Source organism: Condylura cristata, unplaced genomic scaffold (genome assembly GCF_000260355.1).
Source record: "Condylura cristata isolate star-nosed mole 26May11 unplaced genomic scaffold, ConCri1.0 scaffold00018, whole genome shotgun sequence".
Lineage (NCBI taxonomy): Eukaryota > Metazoa > Chordata > Mammalia > Eulipotyphla > Talpidae > Condylura > Condylura cristata.
In genome coordinates, this window is record NW_004567119.1 from 5,674,270 (window position 1) to 5,700,250 (window position 25,981).

General features: G+C 42.5%; 1 protein-coding gene across 5 annotated transcripts in view; it reads right to left on the bottom strand.

Moving 5' to 3' along the window:
- The window catches only part of INPP4B (inositol polyphosphate-4-phosphatase, type II, 105kDa), a 458,439-nt gene that overhangs the window by 185,359 nt on the left and 247,099 nt on the right, over window positions 1-25,981 (bottom strand). For 4 of the 5 annotated variants that reach the window (XM_004685297.2, XM_012726886.1, XM_012726887.1 and 1 more), the window contains exon 8: window positions 6,559-6,609. The exons of the other annotated variant lie outside the window; for it this stretch is intronic. In XM_004685297.2, the coding sequence (XP_004685354.1) occupies window positions 6,559-6,609 (51 nt within the window). The remainder of the gene's footprint in view (window positions 1-6,558; window positions 6,610-25,981) is intronic. 5 annotated transcript variants of the gene reach the window in all.

Below are 25,981 nucleotides of genomic sequence, written 5' to 3' on the forward strand. Positions count from 1 at the left end.
TGTGGATCTCCTCCAGGGCAGGCGGGAATCGAACTCATGAGGAACTGGTTTCAGCTTCTTTGTGCAGTGCTTTAACCCGCTGCGCCACCAGGGAGGGCCTAGATGCTAACTTTTAAGAAAGCTGTTCTATTAGACAAAGAGAATTGCTCCTTCTGCAGATATGTATATCCTATAGAAAACTACGGGAATGTCAACTGCAGGAGTATGGGTGCCTTGGTGGGGGTGTGGTGTGATAACACCTCTGAAGAAGTGGGACCCTGTACTCCTAAATCACACACAGCGTGGTGAATCACTGCTCTCTCAATGAAAGTAAGCACAATACTTTAGAGAACAATGTTGGTGTACAGATTGTATTCTGTGATGAACTTCACTTAGCATTATGTATGTTAAACAGATTTCTTAGTCCTCTTTCACTGGTAATCAGGGTTTCTTGTTGTTGCTGGGTGATATGGTTGTTTCTGTTTTTAATTCTAGGAGCTTTCATGCTTTTTTTATTTACACTCCCACCCTTACTTATCATCCACAAAGAACAATCAATCAGACATATCATGACGACCCCTATTTCAAGTCATTTTCGCTTTGCCTTTTTTTTTTTTAAGATTTGTTTAGTATTTATGCATACAGAACTGGGGCACAGGCACAGTGAGAGGATTCACCAGAGATAGAGTGGGGAGCAGAACAGGCCATGACGGACGAAGTGTTGCTAATGGGAGCAGCAGGCAGGTGTGGAGAGGTCTGCTGTGCCATGTGGTCACCTCTAGGGCCGGGATCGAGCTCATGATGAAGTGGCTTTAACTTCTTAGTGCTGTGCTTTAACCAGCTGTGCCACCAAGGAGGGCCCACATTTTGGCATTTTGCAGGTATGGATGGCCTTAGAATTAATCAAACAAACTGTGTGTGGTGAATGTTACTATAGCCCTTCTGGCAGTAAAAGCAGCAAATGCTTCAGATTGGAAGGCAGCAGAGAGGCAGGTGGGGGCTATTTTCAGACACTCACTCCAAGCACCATGAAGCACCACTGCGCAGATTCTGTGACCTCCAGACACGGAGAGGCGCTCCTGTCCCTGCCAGCCCAGACCTGGCATGTCAGCCCCCAGCCAGGCCCCCACACACAGCCCTGCGCCCAAACCAGGGCCCACGCCCCTCTTTTCCTGCACAGCTGTCAGCCTCATGCTGTCTCAAAGACTGATAAGAGCCAACAGCAATAACACATTCCAAAGAACACATCTGGAAATGGCACCTCGGCGTTATATAAAGAAAATCCACCACACCCGATGAGGTTTTCTTGAAGTAGAAATATTATCTTTTTTATTCCAAAAATAACTCTATGGTGGGACTGTGATGCTGCATAAAACGCATCCTAGAAGTGTTCACATTCAAAGCTGATGTCATACTAGCAACAGGGGAGCTGCCTGTACATTTAGTTTCTAAGGGGTTTTATGTATTTGCTTCACTGAGATATAAACAAACACTCTCTTCCCAGTCATCCCAAAGTTGGAAAACATCAGTTTGTGCATATTCACTGATAAAAGAATGAATTAGGGGAGAAAGTCTTTTCTATTCCTGAATCCCCATGGCGGGAAACTGAATGTAAAAGAGGAACTTGACATACCTTGATTTTTGCCGTTACTGTCATCAAAATCATAGCAGTTAAGGGCATTCCTTCTTTTAAGTTCTGTATTTCAAAGATAACTCAAGCAACCATAGCTTTCATTTCTCTGGTGTTGTTTCTAAAACTTTCATCTTAAAGATTTATTTATTGATTGTTATTTTTTATTGAAATAGCGATTCTTTTAGGATTGCTATTTCAATTCAGGAGGAAACCAAAAAGGCCAAGTAAGACACTGTAAAGCCTCATTAGGGGTGGAATTCTGAGGTCTCAGTAAAGTTCTAATCAATTATTCTACCCCAAAATTTAAATGCAGGCAAATCCATCGCATCCCCCAGGTCCCCAGACATCATCAGGCTCTGCCTCCCTGGTTCCTCTGTGGTCTTGGCCACATAGAACACTGTGTGAGAAGCTGGGTATAATCGTTCCATTTGCTCACAGTCATTGTGAGAACTAAAGGCAAAGCACTGAGTTCCTAGCTGAGAAAACAGGAAATATTCCCCAAATATTAGCTTGCATAGTGATTATGATAATATACCCAGAATTTAGATGACTTAAAAGCATGTTAAATCCGAGGCCTCCCTGTTGGCATAAGGGGTTAAGTTTCAGCACTAGGAAGCTCTCAGCAGCCACTGTGGCAGGAGTTCAATCCCTGGCCAGGGAGCTGACCCACGTGGCACAGCAGATATCTTCTGACCCACCCGCTTCTCCCCTCAGCAGTGTACTTCAGTCAATCTGCCTATTCAAAAAGAAATTATTAATATGTTTAAAAAATAAAAATCAGATTCTTGAGACATATGCATTAGAAGAAATTTTAGTTGAAAAGTGAAAAATACCATGAAAGTTGTATAATCCTGTGATGTTTTTATTACTGAGAAATTTACCTCCGATCCTTTATAGCTCTAATTTATATTAGCTGACGTGGAATGGTCTCAGGGCCCGAGAGTGTCTACCTGGCTAATGTTAAGGCTTGTGACGGCGTCGCCGGTCTAGGTAAAGTGTAGTCCCTGGGCTTGTTCATATGCTGGTCAAGTTAGAACGCAGCGTTCTTGCCTCGCAGTCCCCAGTTTCTGCCTCCCCAGTACACTGTGCTTGAATCTGGGACAGGGGCCCCTCCCTTCCCTAGATGCTCTCTCTGCCTGTCAGCAAGAGGCCTGACAACGCACCTCTCTCAAGCTGTCACCCTGTCCCAGCACCCTCTCAGATCACTCGATGGCGTGGTGCAAGAGTTCACACCTCACCTGGCTGGAGAGTCAAGCAGGCGAGAACAAGTGGAGCCCTGTCTCTACCCCTGACCTCCCTCTCCGGGGCATGCACGGCGACCCTGCCAGTCCTCACGCGATGTCTGCGCGAGCCGGAGATGTGAGCCGGTTCAGCCGGGCACACGGCCCTGCAGCAGATCCTTACTGGTCCCCTGGCCAAGCAGCACTCACCAGGAGCCCCAGGGCGCCCTGCACGTGGCCCTGCGCCCGCCACTGCTCCCTCAAGTATGGCCTTCTCACAAGGCCTGTGCTCAGAGCATGGGCTTCTTTTATATTTTGTTTCCCAGTTTTCCCAAGTGTCTTCTAGAGCTGAGCTTTACACTAGCTTTAGCATCGTACTGAGAAGGGCTCTAAGTGTAAATAAAATACTCACTGGATTTATAAGGTGGTATGAAAAAAGGAGTGTGACATATATCATCCATAATTTACTGAACGCTTCTGAGATGCTAACAACCTGCATAGGTTGGGTGAAATAAAATGTTAAAACTAATTTTGTTAAGTTTCTTTTCATGTCTTGTAAAGCAGGGCACCGAGCACACGCGAGCACACCGCGAGTCAAATGGGGACACGCGTTTGCGTGCACATTCTGTTCTGTTGGTGCGGCCTGCCTTCAGGTTGAACGAACATGTCACTGACGCTGGGACCTGTTCTCTACGCCTAAACAGGAACTGGGGTACAGGTTTCAGAAGCCTCTGAAGAGCCCAAGTTGACACCATGCCACGGAGCTATAGCGTCCTGCATGCGACTTCTTCCTAACCCATGTGCTTCTCCCTCTCTGTCATCCTAACAGCTACAAGGTCTCCTTCCCCACAGCAGGGAAGGATCACAAAAAAAAAAAAAAACTGTGAGGAAACTGATGAAAAGCTGATAAACAGTCTAGTTGATTAACAGCTGAAAGGCGCCATTGGGCAGGATTATATACTTCACTGTGACTACACCTCAGAAGGTGGCATAGCACACACTGGTATCTACTTGGCTACATGAGCCACCATCACCTTGGGTGCATTCAGCAGGCGCTGCTTGAAGAGGCAAAGAGGAGTGAGTCACCGAGACCTGACATCAGCCATCCCTGACTTTGTCACTTCTCACAGGAAGAACAACTATGCAGGCACTGGGCACCACTGACAGAGCGCAGCAGGATAGGGCACCTCCAGCACCTCAGAGACCAGGGGAGGGTTTGAGAAACGCTAGACACGAGACCACCAGGAAGATGGGTCACATCGTGCTCCTCATTCCACAGCATCTGTGAACCGGGTCATCCGTGCCCTACGACCTAACTTCAACATGCTGGTATTTCTCAATAAAAGGGGGGAAAAACTGCACAATTAAAAATATTATATCTGAAACAAACATAAAGAGTGAAGAAATATATGAGTCGTATCTGAAAGATTTGCAATAAAAGAATGCAATTCATGTTTTTAAATTGGAGCGCTGAAAAGCTACATTTGTAATGTACTTAAAGGCTAATTTGGTAATGGCAAAACCAATGGCCAAAATATTAAACTTTTAGGTGCTTTTGGAGTGTCCAAGTAAATATCCTGATAATTAACTGATAATCTATTAGCCAATGATACTTAATTGGTGTTCAGAATGTGTCATTTTTCTCTGTGCAGAATATTGTGTCCTCTGAGGGTGTCTCAATGCTCAGGCAAGCTGAGTTCTTCTTATTTAGCCCCATTCTTGCTATGATTGAGACTTAGCTCAGTAATCTACTCGTCAGTGTTTTGAGTTCTGATGGGTCATAAAATGTTTTCATTCTACCATATGATTGCAATCATTTTTAGTGGCCCTCATTTTTATTCAGTGTTTCTAAAAATATAAAATAGTTAGCAAATCAAAATCATGGTATGTTTCCCAATTCAGTCAATACATATATCATAATTTGCTAATTTCAGGGACCGAGTTAGGCAATTTAGAGTGAACAAAATAAAATCTTTGCTAACATGTTTAACACTTAATTGGAGTGTGGAGATTTTACTAATATCTAATACCCATTCTATTTTTTATTATTAACACATCACTTTGATTCTGTCTCAATGGGAATTATACGCAGATTCTCTTCTGCCTAGGGACTCAGCTCTTCTCAGGGTTATGTCTATCACTATAGCAGTCGGGATTTCCCAGAATATTCTTGCTTTTCAGAATTGAAGATCTGAACCTTTGCCCTTTACTCTTCCATCCTGGACTGAGATTCCTGAGGTGCAATGGTGAGACTCTCAGACTCAAGAACAGAAGGAGCCAGAAAATGGGAAACACCTGATTGAAATCCCTATAAAATACCCCAAATCAGAGAAGAGACTCATTGTCAAGTTGAATTAAGATGCATTCTCCAGGAAATGAAATAAAAGGGAAAGTGGGGAAGTCTATAGAATTATGGAAAGACGTCTTTAAGATTTCAAACAAGGGGGATTTGACATAAAGACAGTGGAGAGCGGGCAATTTGAGGAGAAATAATTAAGCCAGCTCATGGTTTGTGAGCTTCAGAATACCAGTGGAATTCCTCAGTAACATGATGGACTAACCTTGAGAATAGCTACTGACTTCAGAATGTCTTAGGCTGTATGAATGTGATGGGAGCTGGCGGCACAGGGCCCAACCTGCACGGGGACTCGAGGCTGGGGGTGTTTGTGAGCCAGGGCATGGGTCCCGGTTTCTGAGTGCTGAGGGGGGAGAGGTCTGGGTGAGTGGGGAGCAGCCTAGACCGAGAGTCATGTGATTGTGGCAATGAAGGCTGGGGCCGAGAAGAAAGTTTCGGTCTCTTTGGAGAAGTCCATGTCTTCTGGGCATAATGAGTAGTGGTGCACCCGAGAGGAACCCAAGAGTTGGGAGAAGTAGGAGAGAAACAGCATTAAGTTTCACATGAGTCCCCAGAAGCTGCAGGAGGAACGCGTGAGTGCCACAAGCTGCTCCCTCAGAGGAGTGTCAGAGGAGAGATGCTGCCCCCTTCTAAGCCACGGGTCTCCTGTGGCAGGAATGGGAGGCAAGAGTTGCTAATGAGGCAACGAAGGTACCTACTACAGAGCCTCACGCTCTCCAGAAGAAGGCTGTCGATTGACGTTCAAGGAACATCAGGCCTTTCAGTGACCTCAGCCCCAGACCCCGGAGACCCAAGGTCTTCTGTACTTCCTTCTCCCTCAGTGCACAGATCTGGGGGCTCAACACCCTGGGGCTTTTTCAGGAGCTGCCTCATCCACTATAGCTTCGTCTAAGCAAAAGGTACCCACGACTTTCCTGCTCTTCCAATTTGTGAGGCCAGAGATGTTTCAAAAGTAGCAGGAAACCTCAGAAGGATTCCCACCTCAGCTTTGACCTGCATCCCAGTGTCTAAGCAGCACAGTGTGTGCGGCCTCAAGCTCTGGCTAGTTGGTCAGCCCTCTGCCTCCTGTGGCCCCAGACACGTTAGCAATGTATCACATCTCAACTGCTTGCAGGACACTTTCCAGATTCATCTTTAGCTTACTGAACCAAACCTGAGTGCATGTGAGGATGGCGTTTAGGAGATCAGAAATGAATAGCATAGATTCAGCGGCGGCGGGGGGGTGGGAGGTTGTTGGGAGGGGCAGAGGCCTCTTGGATCACCAAACCCTGTTCAGTTCATTCCATTCTGTTTGTCTCTGACTAGGCAGGAGGCCAGAGGAAACCCAAGTGATTTGCGTATCTGTGCCTTTTGGAAACATAAACACTTACCCCAACCTCTGATGGGGGATCCTTATGCTCAGGGAGGGCACTGGTTCGAACCTAGAAAGAAAAACAAGTATGTTCTGTGTGACTGTGGAGAAGAAAGCAGAGCTGCAACTCCCACAGACCTGGGCTTCAGCCTCCTTCATCAGGTGCTCATTGCGCTCCTGGGTTAATCATTACTGACGCAAACATCCGGGCGGCACTGGGAAGCTGTCCTTTTTATTGTCCCATTTCCTCAGTACACAGAGCTGCCTGGGCTCCCACCATCACCCTTTGTGCAATGCCGACGCAACTGCCTGGTAGGCACAGACCTCCAGCTCAAAAAGCGAACCCCAGGCAACACTAAAAAGAAAGATGCACGGTGGTGTAGGGCACCTCGTGTGTGCACAGTGAACACATGTTCTCGGGAGGCACCTCAACTGCATTCTTCACGGAAGCCCACTGAGGCAGCCTGACTGACAGTCAGACGCCACTATCTATATCTGTATTCACTGGAAACATAACTCTCAGTCGGGGGGGAAGGGGGGCCCCAGGGGGCTTTCCCGGAAGTTAAAATTTTCCCACTTGAGAAAATGCTGGTCAAAGCAAGAAGAAACATAAAAGCTGAGTGTATCTTAACTTGAAGAAGGATGAGATAAAACTGCCACATGAGTACAGGGCCATGGAGGGACATTCTGTTCCACTGGCAATTGGGGTGCTGTGGGAGGGATGGGGTGAATTCAGTCAGGAAAGCTCAGTGGGTCGCCATTTCCTGGGGTCACCTGAGCAAAGTCCCTTTGGAGAGTGCCAATCATTGTTCTCGTCAAATGGAAAGCCATGATTTCACAGATACCTGGCCAGCAGGCTCAGATGGCCCAGGGGGAAGAGAGGCTTATAATACAACACCCACAATGCTGTCCAAAAACTGGGACCAGCAACTCACGAGCTGCTGATCTTTCGCCTGTTCCCCAATTCCTTGAAAACAAACCATGCCGTGGAAATCCTGCATTTTTACTCCCAGCTCAACGCTGGTTCTTTGTGACAGATTAAGCACTTGCACAGTTTGATGGTCACGATGACTCAGAAAACTGTTCATCAGAACACAAAACAAATGGCAGAGGATCCCACAGAGTGAGCAACACGATTTACACCACACATTCTGCTCAGGACTTCAGGAAACTTGGGCTGACAGTATCGAGGTCTCTGGCCTCTGGTCTCAGGATGTTCAAATGTACCATTCCTACTGCCCGGAAATCACAAACTGGCCCAAAAGGTTAAGACACAGTATATGAATAGTGGGTCATAATGGAATTTAGTGTGTGTGTGTAAAAAACTCACATGTATGTATGCGGACTTACAAGTAATGAACTGAACTCCACACGTGCACAACCCTGCACACCATATGAGTATAGTGAAATTATGTTAAGAATATGTTTGAGCCAAACAACACTGTTGGGATATAGAAATAAAGTGAAAAGAGTGAGCAATTAGAGAGGGTCAGCATGTACAGAACTACATGCAGTATCTGATTAAATGCAATAAACTATTGCACAAAGGGAGAAAAATACTAACATTTCCTGCAACATAGTCCACTGAAACTTCTAAACTTAAGGTGATTTTATCACCAAACACTTATAAACACGAATAAGCAACAGAGGAAAAAAAAGATTTATAATCTAAAGTTTATGACAAAATCTTAAGATATTCATAGATTAGTTTGGCATATCTAATGTGTGGGGGGGGAGGAGGAAGAGAGAGAATGAATGTCATTTTACATAATAAAATTATTTTTGAAAAGTACACATATGTCATGTTTTCCTAAATCGAGGTATGTTGAAATCACTATCAGAGCTCCTGATTTAGAACTCCTGATTTTCAAACTTTTATAAACCATCTTAAATTTATAAAATGAAATTTTCATAAGAAACATTTGTCTAAATCAGTACATAATACAGTTCCAAACTTATATATTTAAGGTCAGTAGTACTGATGTTATGATACATAGGGGGTACTTGTCAATGATGCTTATCTTACATAAGATTACATAAGAAATATCCCTTGGGATAGTGAGCACAAACTAGTGGCCAGAGAATTAAGTTCCCACTCCTTCTCTCTGAGGCCACGGAGCCTAGGGCAGGGCAGAGTATGAACCATCTGGCCATGCCGTAAGTGCTCTAATGCAAATACGGACTGTAAGGCATTCGAGTGAGGAGCAATCACGTCAGCTTGGGAGTATCAGAAGTGGCCTCACAGACAGATGTGCGAACCTGGGTCTTGAAGGATGAATAGGAGTTTTAAGAAAGGAAGAATATGGCAGAGCGCCCAGATGTCCTGTAACAAGCATGTGTCACAGAGTCGTAAAGGCCCAGTCGTGTTTGGGAAAGGGTGACGATGACGATGAAGCTGGGACATGGGAACCCTCAAGAAAGTGATGAGAACTCAGCTGTGCCTGGGAAAAAGGGTGGGCCATTTACAGCAGGGGGCTATCTATCATGCCGTGGAAGCAGGGTTTATGCAGTTTTCTTTATGCAATAAGACTTCAGGAAAGAAGAGTAACATGATCAGAGCCCCCTGACTCACCCAACTCTGCCTGTGTCACGCAGGGGAAACCTCTCGAGCCCAGTTACCTTCTGCATTTTGTCGGTTTATTTAATACAGGGTTAATGATAGATAGTATAGGCTGCTGGACTATATATTTTTAGCACTTCAGTACTTAACCCCGAGAGGGAAGTAGGAAAGAGATGTGAAAGAAAGGTAGGAAGAAAATAAATGAGGAGAGAAGGGAAGGACAAAGAAAGGCAATGGAAAGAAGACAGGGAGTTGGGGGGAAGAGAGACTAGGCCACTGAAAAATAAAGCCTCAGACGTATTTAGATGAGAGCTCTTGATGGAGAAGGGATGAAACAGGGGCCACCAGTGTGACATCTGGAACATTCCAGCTAATCAGCAATGTCAGGCCTCCTGAGACTGGACTTCCTTAGGAAGGCAGGCTCCCTTTTTTGGTCATTTTAGCAGTTCTTCTCCCTGTTTTTCTTCACCCAACCCCTTTTTGTCCCTTCCTGGAATATAAGAGTCTGCCTGACTACACATTTATAGTTCTTATAACTCCCTTTTGTCTAGACATTTATGATATTAAATAAAGCAAGGCAGATCAATAAATAGGAGTCATCAGATAGAAGATTGTATATTCCCTGTTGAATATTTCTCAAGGTTCCTGTAAAACAAATTCATTTCCTTCTCTAACAACTTCCTAAGTTCAAAATTGGACGTACTAAATTCACCTTGGAAAACAGAACCAGGTAGCAGGTAGTGAGTCACTCTCCATTTGCATCAAGCCCCTACAGACCAGCCCCCCACGCCTTGGCCGTTCCCAGGCCAGAGGCTGTCTGGGCCACGAGTGCAGGTAGCATGCTGAGCATGGTCTGGAAACGGCCCATGAGGGGGGCTGCCTGCCACCCCTGCCACCTGCTAATGCCCTCACCTGTTCTCTACTGCTGTGCCACAAACCATCACAGACTCGGTCACTTACACCAATCTCCCTTCCTCCGTGGACGCTCTGCAGGCCAGAAGTCCAGCCCAGTGTGTTTCAGTTCTCCACTCCAGATTTACAGGGTGGAGATCAAAGTTGGCTGCGTCCTCACTGGAGACTTGGCTAGGAGCTTCCAGCTCTCGCAGGCTGTTATCAGAGTTGTTTCTTTCAAGCCTGAACTGACGTCTCCATTTTCCTGATGACTTGCTATTGGAAGCTGCTCTAATTTCCTGCCCACATTTCTTGTCATGTGGCGCCTCCATTTTCAAATTCAGCAACTATTTTATGCACATCAAATCCTTCCTATACTTCAGATCTTGCTGAGTTGTGGGCTCTTTGAAAGGCACACCTAATTAGGTCAAGCTCTGTCCAGACAATCTGTTTTATGACAACTGTGCCATGTATCATCACGTACTCACAGCCATGAAGATCCCAACTTTTAGTTCCAGGAGTTATGCAAATAATAGACTACTTTGGGCCGATCTCAGGCACCAGCCTGGCATCCTGCCCACTCTAATAATCAAGAAACGCCTGTGTTGCTAAGGCACCTGAATACAGGTTCACATGTGTTTCAGCAGTCAGCCTGACTCAGACCTCCCATACGTCTTTAATGAAACTTTGGACTTAATGTATGACTATAAACAACGTGAAAAAACTAAGGCTAAATTCTAACTCATTAATGACAGTACACATGTATTGACTAGTTATTATGTCTCAGTCGCTATTATAAACACTGCAATCTCAGACATTAAGAAGATAGGGTGTTTCTTGCCATGTTTAGATATTGATTTCCCAATTGTTTAATTTTGTTTTGGATTGAGAAAATTATCCATGTAAAAATTTAAGTGATATAGATCACATAATCTTAGAAATCCAATGAATCTCAGAGCTAACAGAAAAACCGCCTCTACAAATTAATCTATTTTATCTGAAATCTCCCTGGGGAGATAATTTAAATTTTCTCTTTGAATATATTTAACCTGCAATTTACTATCTCACCTGTCACTTATTTAGGATTGCAAACTCACAGCCTCAAAGGTTCCAAGCAGGTTAAGTTAATAAACAAAAGTAGACTGGTGTAAGAGAAGTAGGGACTGGAGAGGACTCTGGCCAAATGGAATTTCAATTCCCAGATAGTAAGAAAAAATAATTATCTAGCTCCAAATGATTAAAAAAAAAAAACTCCGAGAAAAATTTCCTCAAATATCAAACAACCAAAATTAATTCTTTGTTGGGTGAGCTACTTTTAGTACTGACTTAATTTTGCCTGGAAAATAAGATGAGAGATCAAAGCATTTCCAGTACTAGTCTCATGAAAAAAATTACTGCCACACAATATTTGTTATTAATCACTTTATCTTGGCAACACCTCAGAATCATCTGAAATATTTTTTATGACAATTTCTAGCCTACATTCTAGAATAACGAAATTGGAATTTCTGAGCAAAGGATCTAGACATCACTCCCCACTTGATACAAAGTGTTACGAAAGTTGAGAATTAATTCTTTAGAATAAATGAGATTATTTTGTGTGTTTAATTCCAAATCACCTAAGGAATTGCAAAGTTTTACTGCATAATGGAATAAGGCTCCCTTGAAACAAGACTTTAAGAAAGTTAACAGAATCTCAGAGCTGGAAGAGAGGTTAACCATGGTCAGCCACAGCAATGCCTCTTAAATCTCAGTGTGCAGCTATGACCAGGGTACTCTAGAAGCTCTAGAAGCTTGTCATCAATGCAGAGACTTTTAGGTTCACTCCACCCCTTCTGAGTCAGAGTCTTCATTTTGCCAAAATTTCTCAAGTAATCTATATGCAAGTTCAAGTTTGAGAAGCTTTGATCTTGAAGAGTACTTGTAAGTGAAATAGGTCACAGATGAGAATTGTAAATATTCATTTACACATAACACATCTGGGATGAAGAAAATGGCCTATTTCTGTTATGGAGGTACTTAGTAATTTTTTTTTTTCTTAAATGTCAAGCAGCTGTAAAAGCTCCAGATAATATTTACTAGCAGCAATGCCATTTCCTTTGTTATGCAGAGAGGAGGGGTTGCTCTCTTCAGTGTAGTCAAGGATTGACACCAAGCAGTATGGAGTTCTGGTGAGACTCAGGGTTGTGAAGTGAATGTCTACCCTCATGCCACCATCCCAAATTCATATGTGGAAGCCCTAAGGGTCAGTACCCACCATGCTGGCCCTCATGAAATGTGACCAATGTCCTGAATAGATGAGGAAGAGTCCCCAGAGTTGCTTCACACAAGGATGACCCTGTGCAGAGACAGCAAGCGGCAGCCACCTGCATAGGAGAGCGGTCCTGGAAGAACCTGTGCAGCCAGCCCCTGGGCCATGCACTCCCATGGCAGGAACTGAGAGAGAAAATGAATGGCTCTCTCCAGTCTCTCTCTCTCTCTCTGTCTCTGTCTCTGTCTCTCTCTGTCACACACACACACACACACACAGCCATCTGTGGCATGTTGTTACGTCAGCCCTAGGCCCTAGGGTCCCCAACCCTCCATTCTGTGGGGCTGCCCTCCAGACACTCCACTCACAACCTAGCTGGTCTGTGCTCCTCAGTCCCGAAAGTGCCAGCAGTTCCTGAGGGGTCCCAGCACTGTGCCCACACTGGCTTAAAATTTGGCGAAAGTCTTTAGAGGAAGGCCACCCGAGAGTTCTGTCCCACTGGGTCTCCAAATTGTCATTTGGCTTCACAAATGCCTGACTTGCAGACCTGCCAAGAAGCTCTGAGTTCAGCTAGGCCTGGATACTGTGACCTCCAGCAACAGGGAGGCGCCATAAACACCCCATGAGGAAAGGACATGTCAGCTCCTCAGCATCAGCCCCACCAGTCCCTCCTGCCAGTGCTTCATCCTCCGCCCAGACTTCTGAAATGCTATGAAGTGCAGAGGGAAAGTGTGGGACCTGGTTCTGTAGCTTCCTGTGAAGTGTGAGAATTCAGCAGGTCTCTTCCCAGTGGACATTAACCATGGACTACAAGTCCCTAGAGGGTCAGTTTCTCATTTAACACAATTCTGAAAGCTGGACTGATTTTTCTTTCCCTCCTTTCTCTGGAATTTTATCTCACCCTTATGATTTGTAAAGCGCGATGACACTTTCAACTCATGATTTTTGTTGTGTATCTAGCATTTTCTAGGTACTGGTAGAACAAGGGTTGCTCTCCCGACTCACTGCATCTCAGCAAACTGAGCCTTTTTTCCTATCTGATGTGACTGGATAGCTAACAAGTCTCCCAAGCAGGCGAGTCCGAAACCAGAATGATAGTCAATAGAAAAACAAATGTGACAGGGGGTAAGTAAACATACCGTTCCACATGGTCTAACGAGCAGCCTTGGAAAACCAGTTACAAACTTGTGGCTACTGGTAGTTCTCTTGGTAAAAGCAGAGCTTACCCTAAGGCTTGACTACTGTCAAAAATCTTCCAATTATTATTGGGTATGACATGTTCTCTTGTCTTGATTAGGTAAAACTAGTGTGCCAAAACATACTATATTGAATGATGTAAACAAGAGTTCTATAGATTTCCAAGTCAAAAGGAGACAACAGTAAGACAACTACGAGTGCGTTTTTAGCTGGGTTCCTCTGACCTTGGAGGGTTTCTATCTCTCTAAGGCAGAGATGTTCACTACAGTTCTCTAGTCACAAAAGTCTCTTTATGTTTAATTGGCGGCTCCTTAATACTTCTAGTTTATCCATATGAATGCACCGTTATACTAAATCCAACGGTCATACAGGAGCCGTGTGGTTCTTTAGGTTAATGGTGACTGCAAATGTGACTCTCGAGTCACATAACTCTGAGCATCCCTGCCATTACCCACATTGTATTCCATTTCCCTTTCCAACTGTTACAGAGATCTATTACAGGCAGGTGAAAAAGTATTGAGCAGCAAAAGCATCTAGACATCGCCTTCTTTTACCAGAGTTTCTGAAAGATTACAAGCTGAGCTGAAAATAATGGTGACTAAAAATGAGGTGTAGTTTTCATGGAAGCCAGAGGTCTCTTGGCAGCTCTGAAATTAAGCCCTTTGTCTCCCTGTCCTGTTTGCTCTACTCTGGGTCTTCCTCAAAGAGAATCTAGACTGGGAACAGCAGTGTTGGGTCAGACTGCACCAGTGTTTGCTCCTGTGAGCAAGGTCCTGTTCAGGACATTTACCTACCATTAGCCAAAAGCCAAGCCTCTAAGTGTCATACAATTGAAGACAATGACTTTTCTTAAGTGCCGAAAGCTATCTTTTTTTTTTTTTTTTAAGAAACTCTGCATTACAAAACATAATCTAAAGTGCTTTGTAGACACTGAGGACATTTACTGATAATCTACGGAACAACTGCTCTTCACACATTGAAAGCTCTTTCTTGCTGAGGGGACTGACAAGAGGCAGGTGGAGCCCAAGTGAAATATATGAAGATCTTTGTCAAGTCCAAGTTTTATAACTACTTTCACCTCCATTCCTCTCCTTCCCCACCAGCCCATTCTACCAAGCTTATTGTGACATCACTCTGAAAAGTGGGAATAGAGTTATAGGGACCAGACCTTGGTCCCTTAATGACTGAGTATGTACTGCCTGAGAAATGTTCTACCCTAAAAAAAAAAGATTTAAACTTTATAATTGATAAGTTAGGATAATCAGGAAATAACAATAACTATACTTGGCTTATGTGCTAATTACTTAAAGGCACATGTATTCTATTTTTTTTTTTACAGGCATTTATTCCCTATAGTGCCATACGAGGTTTTTTTTTTTCCCCCCCATGCTTTGCCCATTTTATAGGTGGGAAAACCCAGTTTCAGGAAATTTGAGAAATTTGTCTAAAGTCACTTCAAAAGCAAATTTGCAGATCAGACATTAAATGTTCTGCTTCTAAAGTCTGTGTCCTCCACAGCAGTGCGCCTCTTTGGGGCCCCGCCTGATGGGGACTTTAATCGTCTTCCCTAGGGCTGCTTAATGAGTGTTTTAAAAACCAAAAATCTATTAGCCTCAGGGAAAAGAAACAGACACAATTTATCACAATGCCAGACTCAAAACACCATCCTTACCTATTAACAGTCTCCAATTAAGACTGCTGTCATGAATTAATGAACAAACCATTAGACAGAGAATAGTAATATCAACAGGAGCACATGTCTATTAATCTGTTGCTCACTGAAAGTCATTAGTTCCAACACTATAAGGCTAAATAATTTCTAGGTAGCTTTCAAAGAAAATTATTGTGATATTTATTACTCAGTATTTCAGAGATCATTTAAAATGCAGGTACTTTTGTAACCGCGGTCAAAAGAAGACTGTCAAGTCTTGGCTAAAAGCTAATTTATTGAATGACTCCAAAAACTATTTTTTGATGAATTCTCAAAAAGAGATCCATAGGGACTTGCATTATAGCTCGAAATGAAGTATTATGCTCAACTTCAGGCCAAAATAGAGTGATTACATTGGCTCTAGTCTACCTTCACACTAGGGTCTTGTTTTATGGAGTTCTACATAGCAACCACTTGAGCAGTGGGTCTCAACATTGGATGCACGTGGGAATCAGCTGGGGAAGCTCTAAAAATGCTGATGACTGGGCTCCCCTTGCTTACAGTCCTTGAACACATTTCTCATCATTTGGAATTTTTTCCCACTGTTTTCTCTTTTAAGTTAATCTTCAAAACCACTTTAGGAGAAAATTGAGGCTCAAACTTTAAGGCCCAATGTCTAAGGAAATAAAACTCAAGATAAGTAACTTTCTCCCTTGTATGTAGCTTGTGAGTAGAACAGCTAACATTTCAACTTGAACCTGCTATATGGCTCAAACCAACACTCTCAACCCCTCTGTCGTGCTTCCTGAAGCTTGGGGTCACACCCAAAGGACAACAAAGGGAAAATAAAGTAAACCCCCACTTTCTCTGCAAGAGAGGAGTGGTTTCCCAGACACCAATGGGAATGACTCTTCTCAAAGCAACACTGTTAGGGTGCACAGGGCCAATGCACGGACTCACTCAGGGGTGAATTGTTTTTGGAAGATTTATTCATGCATACAAGATCTGGGGTACAGGTCAGAGGTTCTAGAGGATCCATCAGGGACAGAGTGGGGAGCAGAACAAACAGATGGAGTGAAATACACTGCTGAAGGGAGCAGTGGGCAGGACGAGAGAGGTCTGCCATGCCACATGGGTAACCTTCCTGGCCAGTGGCTGCAGACAGCTTCAAAGTGCTGTGCTTTAACCCACTGTGCCACCAGGGAGAGCCCTCAGGGTCAAATTTAAAAAGGAAAAGTATTCAGTACTCTTCCAGAGAAGCAAATAGTGATATTACAATGTTTCTATGGGAAAAATGTATTTGACGTTTCAAAGTATTGCTTTACAAGACTGGGAAAACAATCTCATTAAATTGAGGGCCCCTTTTACTCTAATAAGCAGGTGTATGCTGAATCCTGTGACACATGCATAGTAGCTGGGACAGGAAATATCTGCAATTTTTTTCTCTTCAAGCTGCAGGTCAACAGTTCTTTCATGTCGTCTAATCAGGAGATCTAAAAGGTCAAAACTATTTTTTGTAGTAATTCTAAGACAATATTTTTCTTTTTCTTTTGAATCCTTTCACTAGTCAATCTTACCCACTTCATGAAGACTTGTTCCAGGAGCTCTTTCAGAGATAGATGGGACATTTACTACAGGCCCCACCAATCTACCCACCCTGACTCATTGGGGTTCCTTGAATTGCCTTGTCCCGACCTCCTTCCACTCCTCTGCATTTTTCTATTTTCTGTGGTTCTAAGTACCAGGGTGTGGTCTTGAACAAGGAGTAAACACCTCCTAGTCTAATCCCAGCATCATAAGGAGATGGACAATATCAAAATGAGTAGATGAATAACCATGCATGGAAGTAAAATAACCCAGTGGAATAAAAGCTAACTGGATGGAAAAAAGCATTTGACTAAAGGAGTGAGAGAGAATGGTTTCTCTGAGCAGGTGACTGATTCTGACTTGCATAAAAAGAAGTCAGAGGGAATAATATTCAAAGGCAACATCAAGTGCAAAGACCCTGAGGTCAGAAAGGTTGGAAAAAAAAAAAAAAGACTAATGAAGGGGAAAGAAAAGGGAAGTGGAGCAAAGAAAGACAGGCCTCTAGAGGTGGACGTCTGCATTCCAATTACAGAGGGAACTCTAGCAGAGTTGTGAGTCAAGAAATGATGAGCTCTTTCTCAGGTCTTAAAAAACATTATTCCATATGAAGAACAGAGCGCGGCAGGTCAAGAGGGGAAGGGATGAGCAATTAGGAATCAGCTGCAAATTAGAATTTTATTGCCATTATTCTACTTTTTCTAGAATCAAGATCAAGCTAGTATTTGAGGTTTCAGAGGGCTACTCATTAGTCATTTCATTTGTTTTCAAATATTTATAGGAAGAACTTTGATACTGATAAGAAACAAAGTATAAAATATAGGAACAAAGTATGCATAATTACATTCATCTATAATGCTCAATTGGTCACAAGGATAGTTATGGATTAATAATTAGTTAATTAAATTTACTGTCAAATAATAAATGGTGTACTATTTACATCCTATTTACATTATGGATATTCTAGACTAACACAGCTCTTGAAATATTAAGAATACTCAGAAGATGCATTCTACCTTAAAGCATGAGGGAACTCAATTCTCTGGGGGGGGGGGCCGAGAGGGGAGGAAAGCATAAATAAGCAGAGCGATGGTAACAGAATTATAAGTAGTCAGAAACCCTATAAATAAGATAGTTTAGAGATGGAGCCGGTGCCTTGGGCATAGTATTTGGAGAATGTCTTCATTGTTCCATCTTAGCACTGAAACTATATCAGAAGCAACGCTGCCAGGACACAAGGATAACAGATGATGGACAATTATAAAAGGGAATGACAGTGTCTTTAATTTTTCAATAAACCCCTTCTATCCAGCTCCAAAAGACCTATTAACGGGACTTGTAAGAAGCATCTTTCCTCTGGGGCACAATTTTGCACATCACTGGATCTGATTTAAAATATACCTTAGAGATCCAATTGGTTTTTAAGTTCAAGTTCTTTAGCTGCATTGAACAGTAACTGCTTGAGATGGAGGCACTCATTTCATAAAGGAAGTTCACTCTCCATACTATACACTTCTATATTGTAAAGCAGCATTCAGAACTAAGGAGAGACATGTGCACACACAGATACACATATGTGCAAGCAAGTGCACACAGTCAGAAAGGCAACCGGCTTCCACGAAACTGTTAATATCTTCCAAATACTGCAATATTCCTGCTCTCCCAAAGGATCCAAAGCTTTTAAAACACTGTGTAAGGAAACATGTGAAACCTGTAACCCTAACACAATAATCCTAGCAGTAGGCGATTCTGTCACTTGTAATGCAAATTTGATGCTTAAAGTGAGTTGATTAATTATTCTTGCTGCCTCTGAGTTTAGAGACACAGGTTGAATTAGAGAGAAAGGGTTTGGGCATTTCAGAGGAAACTTTCTTAAATGCACTGAGCAAAGTCTGCTCATAGGGACAAGAAAATAGGACGTGTTCAGAAATTCTCGTCAAAGTCTTACCTTTGTCACTTCTTACAGCAAATTTTCCTTGGATGCTGTCAGCAAGATGCTTATGTAAGCAAGATGCTTCCCAGATGGGTGTGCACTTCGTTGGCATAGAGTAAAAGAGAATGCAGAGGCTTTTATCTGGCCAGGGTGAATGGGATTCTATTTTAGGACAATGACGTGCAGGTAGGGACAGGAGCAGAAGCTATGAGTTACAGAGTGTGCTGCAGTGTAAATACTCCCACGCTCACCCATCTCAAGCTCCTGATTTGACACGACCAACTGGGGAATCAGGAAGATGTCAACTCTTCAGGGATAAAGGAGAAACCACATAGCAGAGGTGTCTGGGTCCTAGGCCTCGTTATGTCTAGTGTCCTGGGATCCTGGCTGTGGCTGACTAACTCAGGCATCTGTTCCAGAAAGAACTTAGAATAATGCTATCACACGCTCATCGATAATTTAAAAATAAAACCATTTTTAGTTTCACATCTCAGAGGATAAGACCTTGTCTCCAAAATCAACAATTTGTCCTAGGTTTTAAACTCAGCAGGAGTCAAATGTCTAAGATTTGACCAGCACCATCTATTAATCAGATTCCTGGTCTCCACTGAGACATTATTTTGAAATCAATGGAAACTTTGGCCATGGGAAAGATACAGAAGCACACAGGAATCTGGCTCAGCAGAAAGGGTCTCATGCAAATCTGGGCTCCAGGGTCAGCCTGAAGTGCCCTGGCAGCTAGTGCTGGATGTTTTGAAATTTTCTCTATCTTTGGAGCCTCTGATTGTGGTCTTGACAGGCCACGGATAAGGCTATACATCAATGCTTAGAAAAGTATTCTCACTGGGTGTACCACAAAGCTGGAAAAAACCGGAGCTTGTCAGTACATCCCCAGGTCCATAAATAACTTTATTCATAGCCAGGACTTCTAGATTACTGTCTAAAAGTCTTAGACAAATATTATTAACACATATTAAAAATTTTCTCCAGTTAAGCAAACAAAAGTTTCTTCAAGTGTATTAAGTTCAATGGTAATTTTGTCCCCTTAATATTTAGAATTGCTGTCTTGTTTGATTTAAGAATTTATTCAAACCAAGTTGTAGAGATGACAGTAAGTGCTTATTTTACCAAGCTGCAGGGACCTTGGGTGAGATATATATACACATGTGCATATAAGTAATTTATGACACTATAATGAAATTTTATTCTTGCCTTTTTATTGTGGTTATTATTTTATTTTAGGTACAATTTTATTTTATTGTTTATTGAGGTAAATTGCATTTACACCTTGTATTTGTTTTAGGGATTCTAGCCTCAAACCTCTAGAAATTTTAAATAAACCACCAGGCAGAGTACATATGTCTAGGCATTTAGCACAGATTTTGAAGTAATAGATTGGAAGCCTTCACAGACAGATCAATATTCACTTAAAAGAAAAAAAAAGTAATGGAAAAGAATATTAAAAGATATTCTTAAAGAAAAAAATAAGTATTTCTCATTGACCTGGGGAAAAGACTAGGTAAATTGATTAAAGAGAGAGAAAGAAAAAAGAGAAGTTAAAAAAAAAAAAAAAAGCTAGAAAAACAGAGTCACATTCCTCACCATGGAAACTCACAGTAGATTTTTCAGTCCTTTATAAACTAAAGGGTATTGGGGTTAGATAAAACATTGGAAATAATTTAATCCAGCAATTTAAGAACATTTACAAAATAAACATTTTCCTTTTCCTGCTTTATTTAATAATAATGGACAAATAAAAGTATGTATAAGGTTTCGCACAAGATAATTTAATGTGTCTCCCTTGCAAAATGGTCACAACTACGCTAATTCACACATGCAGCACCCTGAACAAGTTGTGTGTGTGTGGTAAGAACACTGAATCTACCCCAGCTGAGGTCAAGTAGTCAACAGAGTATTGTTATCGACAGTCAACATGCTGTATGGTTGACCAGCCTCTTCCAGGTTTCATCACAACTAGCTCAGACAGAATTAAGACTAATCTGTTTTTATTTTTCTTTTAAAAGCTGTTGAAGCCATGATATGTAACCACAACAGAGCTGTGGGAGATGGAGATGGATTACAGGGGAGGTCCTGCGTGCACCCAGACCACAGGTGGATGAGGACCACGGGGGAGGCAGGTGTGCGGGCTGAGATGGCCGCTCCGCATGTCCTGGGGTAGCAGCAGTGGGCTTTCCCCAGAATGCTCATTCCCCAGGTCCTTGCATGGTCCCTAAGGACATGGCGGTTTGAGAAGCCCTCACCTGAGATGAGTTCTTTCCAAATGGAGGCATGTACACTGAACTGTCAACTCTCTCCTTTTCAGTCTTTATTTTTCAAATTCTATTTTGTAAATTCAGGAAGGCTGTAAAGCAATACATTTACTGATATAATGTAAATAGCACATTAGTTAAAATATGTAGTTATATTTTATGATGTCATATACCTTTAGGGTTCTCATATATAAACAAACAGGTACACACCAGAGGACTCATGGCTAAGCACTGACATTCCAAGAGTGGACGCTAACTACGCGACCTTGTCATCACTACGGGCTCAGAACTAATTGCTCTTTCTTCATTTCAGTACAGACTGCATTTAGGAGGTTGGTGAAACGGCTTGTAAATGCTGAATGAGGATGAATAAATCCTTAGGGCACCTCCACACCTGTGGTTATATCCCTCCCCCTACACAAGTGGTAGCTAGAACTCTGGCTCCCCAAGGTCTTTTGAGGATGATGCCTGCCTGCGACTCTAGCTGGCTGGCTCGCGCTATCTGCTACTTCCTGGGAAAAATGCAGAAAAACAAATGACTGTCTCTCTGAGGATCCACAAATTCCCAAAGCAGCTGGAGCAGTTATAAAAAGAAAGGCATGTGGCCATTTCCATGGGAGCTTCTTCACTTCTCCAATCTTCTTATTAATAGCAACTTTGATTAAACCTTTCAACAACAAAAGCTAGTGAACTAGTGAACTGGTTCCCGACCTTAGCTTGGAGACTTCTCTTCACTAACTTTAGCTCTAGTCTTGTTATTTTTCTCCTCCAAACTACCTCATGCTGACTTCCTACCATAAGCCCTCCACTAGGGGACTCTAGAATTGAGCCATTAACAGAAGCACTGCTCTAATTCCTCATGACCTCAAATTTCCCATGCTCACCTTAACATCTTTCCATCAGCATTTGCTCTCCAAATGCTGATGGAAAGAAATATTGCTGCAAATAGCATGGATATTTATTATAAATTCACATTCCCTGTTAAGCTATTCATGTTTAAATTCTCAATCGCTAAAATGCAGCAGGAAATGGAAGGCAGCCTTAGGGGACAAGTAGAACCATCAAAGTACAGAGTACAGAAACAGGAGCATCAATGAACTTTTAAAAAGTTGCCAGTCTATTTTGCTCTTTCTTCTGAAAAATGTTTTATATAAAGTATTTGGTTTGAGATGTGTGACCCTCAGATTCATCCTGGATGTGTTTAGTTTTTTATTTTATTTTTTTTTCTGGGCTAATCCACATTTGAACTGAGATATAAGATATGACAGTTTCAGGTAAGCAGAATACTATCCGCTGTGTGTATCTACCTCTGAATGTTCATTCCAATAGCCCAGTTAACACCTGTCACCATTATATCAGAAAGAAAAACACACGATTGGATAGGGGCAGCCAAGTGGATGACTCTCCACAAATCAACGCCAGTGCAGCGACCTTCCTGGGAGGAGGGCCACCTTGTCAACCAATAAACAAAGCCTCTTTGTAGCCTTCATCTCCGTACTGGTCCACCCTTCTGCAGAGGAAACCATTGGGCTTTGTGGTGACTTCTTTTCTTTTCCTTACGAGTATTATCATCGGTCCTCCCTACTGGCACAATGTGTTAAAGCACAGCGCTATGAAGCTGTCCACACCTACTGCCACACAAGTTTGATCTCTGGCCAGGGAAGTGACCCACAGGGCCAGGAGACCTCTCCTGTCCCACCCCCTGCTCCCCTCAGCAGTGGATTTCAGTAGATCTGCCTGTACTGCTCCCCACTCTGTCTCTGGTGAATCCTCTGACCCCTCTGCTTCTCTGGGTTGTGCCCCAGTTCTTGTGTTCATAAATAAGTAAATAAATAAATAAATAAATAAATAAATAAATAAATCTATCTTTTCAAAAAAGGTTATTATCACCAAAGAAAGTACCCCAAGCCAAAAAAAAAAAAAAAATGGGAGTGGTTAAGCCTATATTTTTACTTCATACAAAACACATAATTACTGTGTATATTCCTTTGGTTTGGTTTTGACTAACTGAACTTTTCTTTTGAGATCCAACTTGTTATGCATAGCTAATACTCAATCTATTTTTATTGGCAGATTGTAATTTATTGAATGACTACACCACAATGTATTTATTCCTATTCCTCTTGATAGATAGTTGGATTATTTCCATGTATTGGCTGCAATGAACTGCTGCTTTGAAATTCTTGCGTATGTATTCCTGGGGCAGATGTGCAAAACACTTTTTAGGATAATTACCAGAGAAGAATTGCTGGGTCTTTAGAACTCACATCTGCAACTGGACTAGAATGTTAAACTCTTTCAAAATGGTTGTAACATTTACTTCCAATCACAGAAAAATCTCACATCTTCACTGATACATGAAATTATTAGACATTAAATGTCTTTGATGTTGATACGAACTATAGTTCATTGTAGTTTAAATAATATTGATCTGATTATTAATGACTTTACTCCCAAATGTCTATTGGCCATTTGAATTTTCTCTTTGGTGAAGAGCTGGTTTGAATCTTTTGCCCTTTTTTATTTGTGCTATTTTGTTGACTTGTTAGAGTCTATTTTATATATGATATATACAATAGGTCTTAGTCCTTACTAACTTAAGTCTTTGCAAATGTCTTCCCCTACTTGCCCTCATTTTATCATATCTTCTTCTTTTATTCTCTTTTGTAACTTATTTTCATCTTTAATGCTTCACGTGCACAGTTACTAGGCATTACATAGCTTCTTTGATCAAAAGCTGTGAAACAGGAATAAAACATTTACCACTACGTTTCTGTTATATTCAGAATGATGAATGAGATGACACTTGGTGCAGGGGTCTGTCCCGTGGCAGAACTTACTTAGTTACAAGGCAATCTACCTAAAAGTGGGATTTTATTAAATGCTCATATTCAAAAGCACTAGCCTATGTGAGGGAAAAGGAGCTCATAACAACATACCTCAAAAGACTACAACTCAGGGACATCATTGCCTCTATTTGGCTTTCTAGAAGTGACCTGTGAGCACTTACATAACTGCTTTTAACTCTGTCACCCCCAAGTTGTCTGTGGGTTGCTCGGCAAATGCTTTTCACACTTAACTATGTATCTGAATCGCTCCCTCCGCAGAACTACAAGACCTAGACACTGAGCATAGCCACTAGTGCCCTCACACAAACCTCCAGTTGATTAACTGAGGCCCGGCGCACTGGCCACCCAAATGTCCTAGTGGTGCACGATTAAAACCCACTGTTTCTGGAAACCTGCTCATTTGCCTTGAGACAAGCACAACTAATGGCTACGCTTCTTGTTTCTCCCAGCTCTCAACTTCAGCAAAGCTCTCAAAGCCGCAATACCCAAGTACTGCATTTTTGCCTATTCTGAGGATCACGATCCGTAAGTAACTGACATTGTGCAATTCCAGTTTCATTCCATTGAATTAGTGCCAAATGTGCCCAATTCTACGTTCCTCTGAATTCCATAGCCTGCTTTTTCTGCCTGGCTGTCTGTCCAGGGGCTGAGTTCTGTGGGCCACATCCAGGGACCCCAGCTCTCAGTTGGGGTCTCACCATAGCAGCCCTGCAGGCAGTGTGAAGGTCCAGGGGGCAAGGAAGACCAGAAACAGGTGCCCACGGCTCCCTTCCCAAGAGGGAGCTGCTGGCTGCTTGTGTCCCTTGACTAAATCAACTTCCCCACTCCTCTTTTTCCGGTTTCTGGAAACTGTTCCCTCCTCTCTCTTCAAGGAGTTAGCATTATAATCGCTCCACCATTGCTAACCCAGGTGACTGCACTCCTCCTTAAGGCTCTACTTTGCAAATAGTCCCTTTGTAAATAAACCCTCCTGGAATTACCCTAATTGTGAGTACCATCTGTTCTATTGAGGCGGTGACTGATACAGAATTAACAGTCAAGCTTGTGTACAAAAAGCGAAGCCAGACAAAGCATTTCCGTAGATTGCCTTAAAGGACATTCCCAGACCCACGCAGAAGCACCCTGAAGCACAAGGGCTCTTCTTTATGGTGCTCACACAATAGTCAGAGACCCCAGAAATGGTATTGGGCCCTGGGATTAGAGTAGATAGTGAAAAACAAAAAGATTCTCACTCTTGGAATAGTGGGTTCTTTTGACTAGGGCTAGGTTGTACACCCCAAATATTATATGCCGCCAGATAACATCGATGGGGTTTGCAAAATGCATTCTCCCCACAAAATAACTCTTTGTATCCTTTCGCTTAACTTCATTCATTCCCAGTACTGCATTTTGAAACTGAAACGAACATTAGTGTAGGAAAGTGAATTATATTTCAAGTGACCTGATGAATTCTGACTCTGAACTTCCTTTGGAGGATTTGCCCTTCCTCTTTTATCTTTCTCTTTCCCTAAAGAAAAAAAAGTCAGCTCAGTTGAGGCTTATTTAGCTATTCCCCATTCTACACATCTATTTTCTCTGCTTTGATAGAGTATTAAATAACAAAAAATGTCTTCTCTTGTTTGTAGTTCACACAAAACTAAAAAGCAATTATTAAATGGCAAAAAAGAACAATTATAATTAGCTACATGAATAAATACCTCAGGATGTTACAAAGATATATTTTTCTCTGCTACAGGGCAGTCCTAAGAAAATGCTTTATTTATAGACTAAACAAATGAATGTCCCTCCAAATGAGGTGTATTAGATATCACCCAAAAAAGCACATCAAACAGAGAAAGCTTACTAACTGAGGTCACTAACTATGAACACATGAGGTGTCTCTGGCAAGTGGAATGCAGTAGGGGCCTTTCCTCCCCTCCGACCAACCTCCACAGGAAGAAGACAGCATGGCGTAGTGGGAGGCTCTCCTGCACCCAGCTTTCTGGAGGCTGCAGCATGTAGCCAAGTGGACACATGAGTCACTACTCCCTCCAAGGCTCTTCACCTTAAAAACAAGGCCAGTCGCAGGGTGTCCCTGGTGGCACAGCGGGTTAGGGCACAGCACTATAAGTGAGCTGCAGCCACTTCAATGCATATTCGATCCCCAGCCCAGACGTGACCTACATGGCACAGCAGACCTCTCCTGACCTGCCTGCTGCTCCCCTCAGCAGTGTACTTCATCAGTCAGCCTGTTCTGCTCCCCGCTCTGTCTCTGGT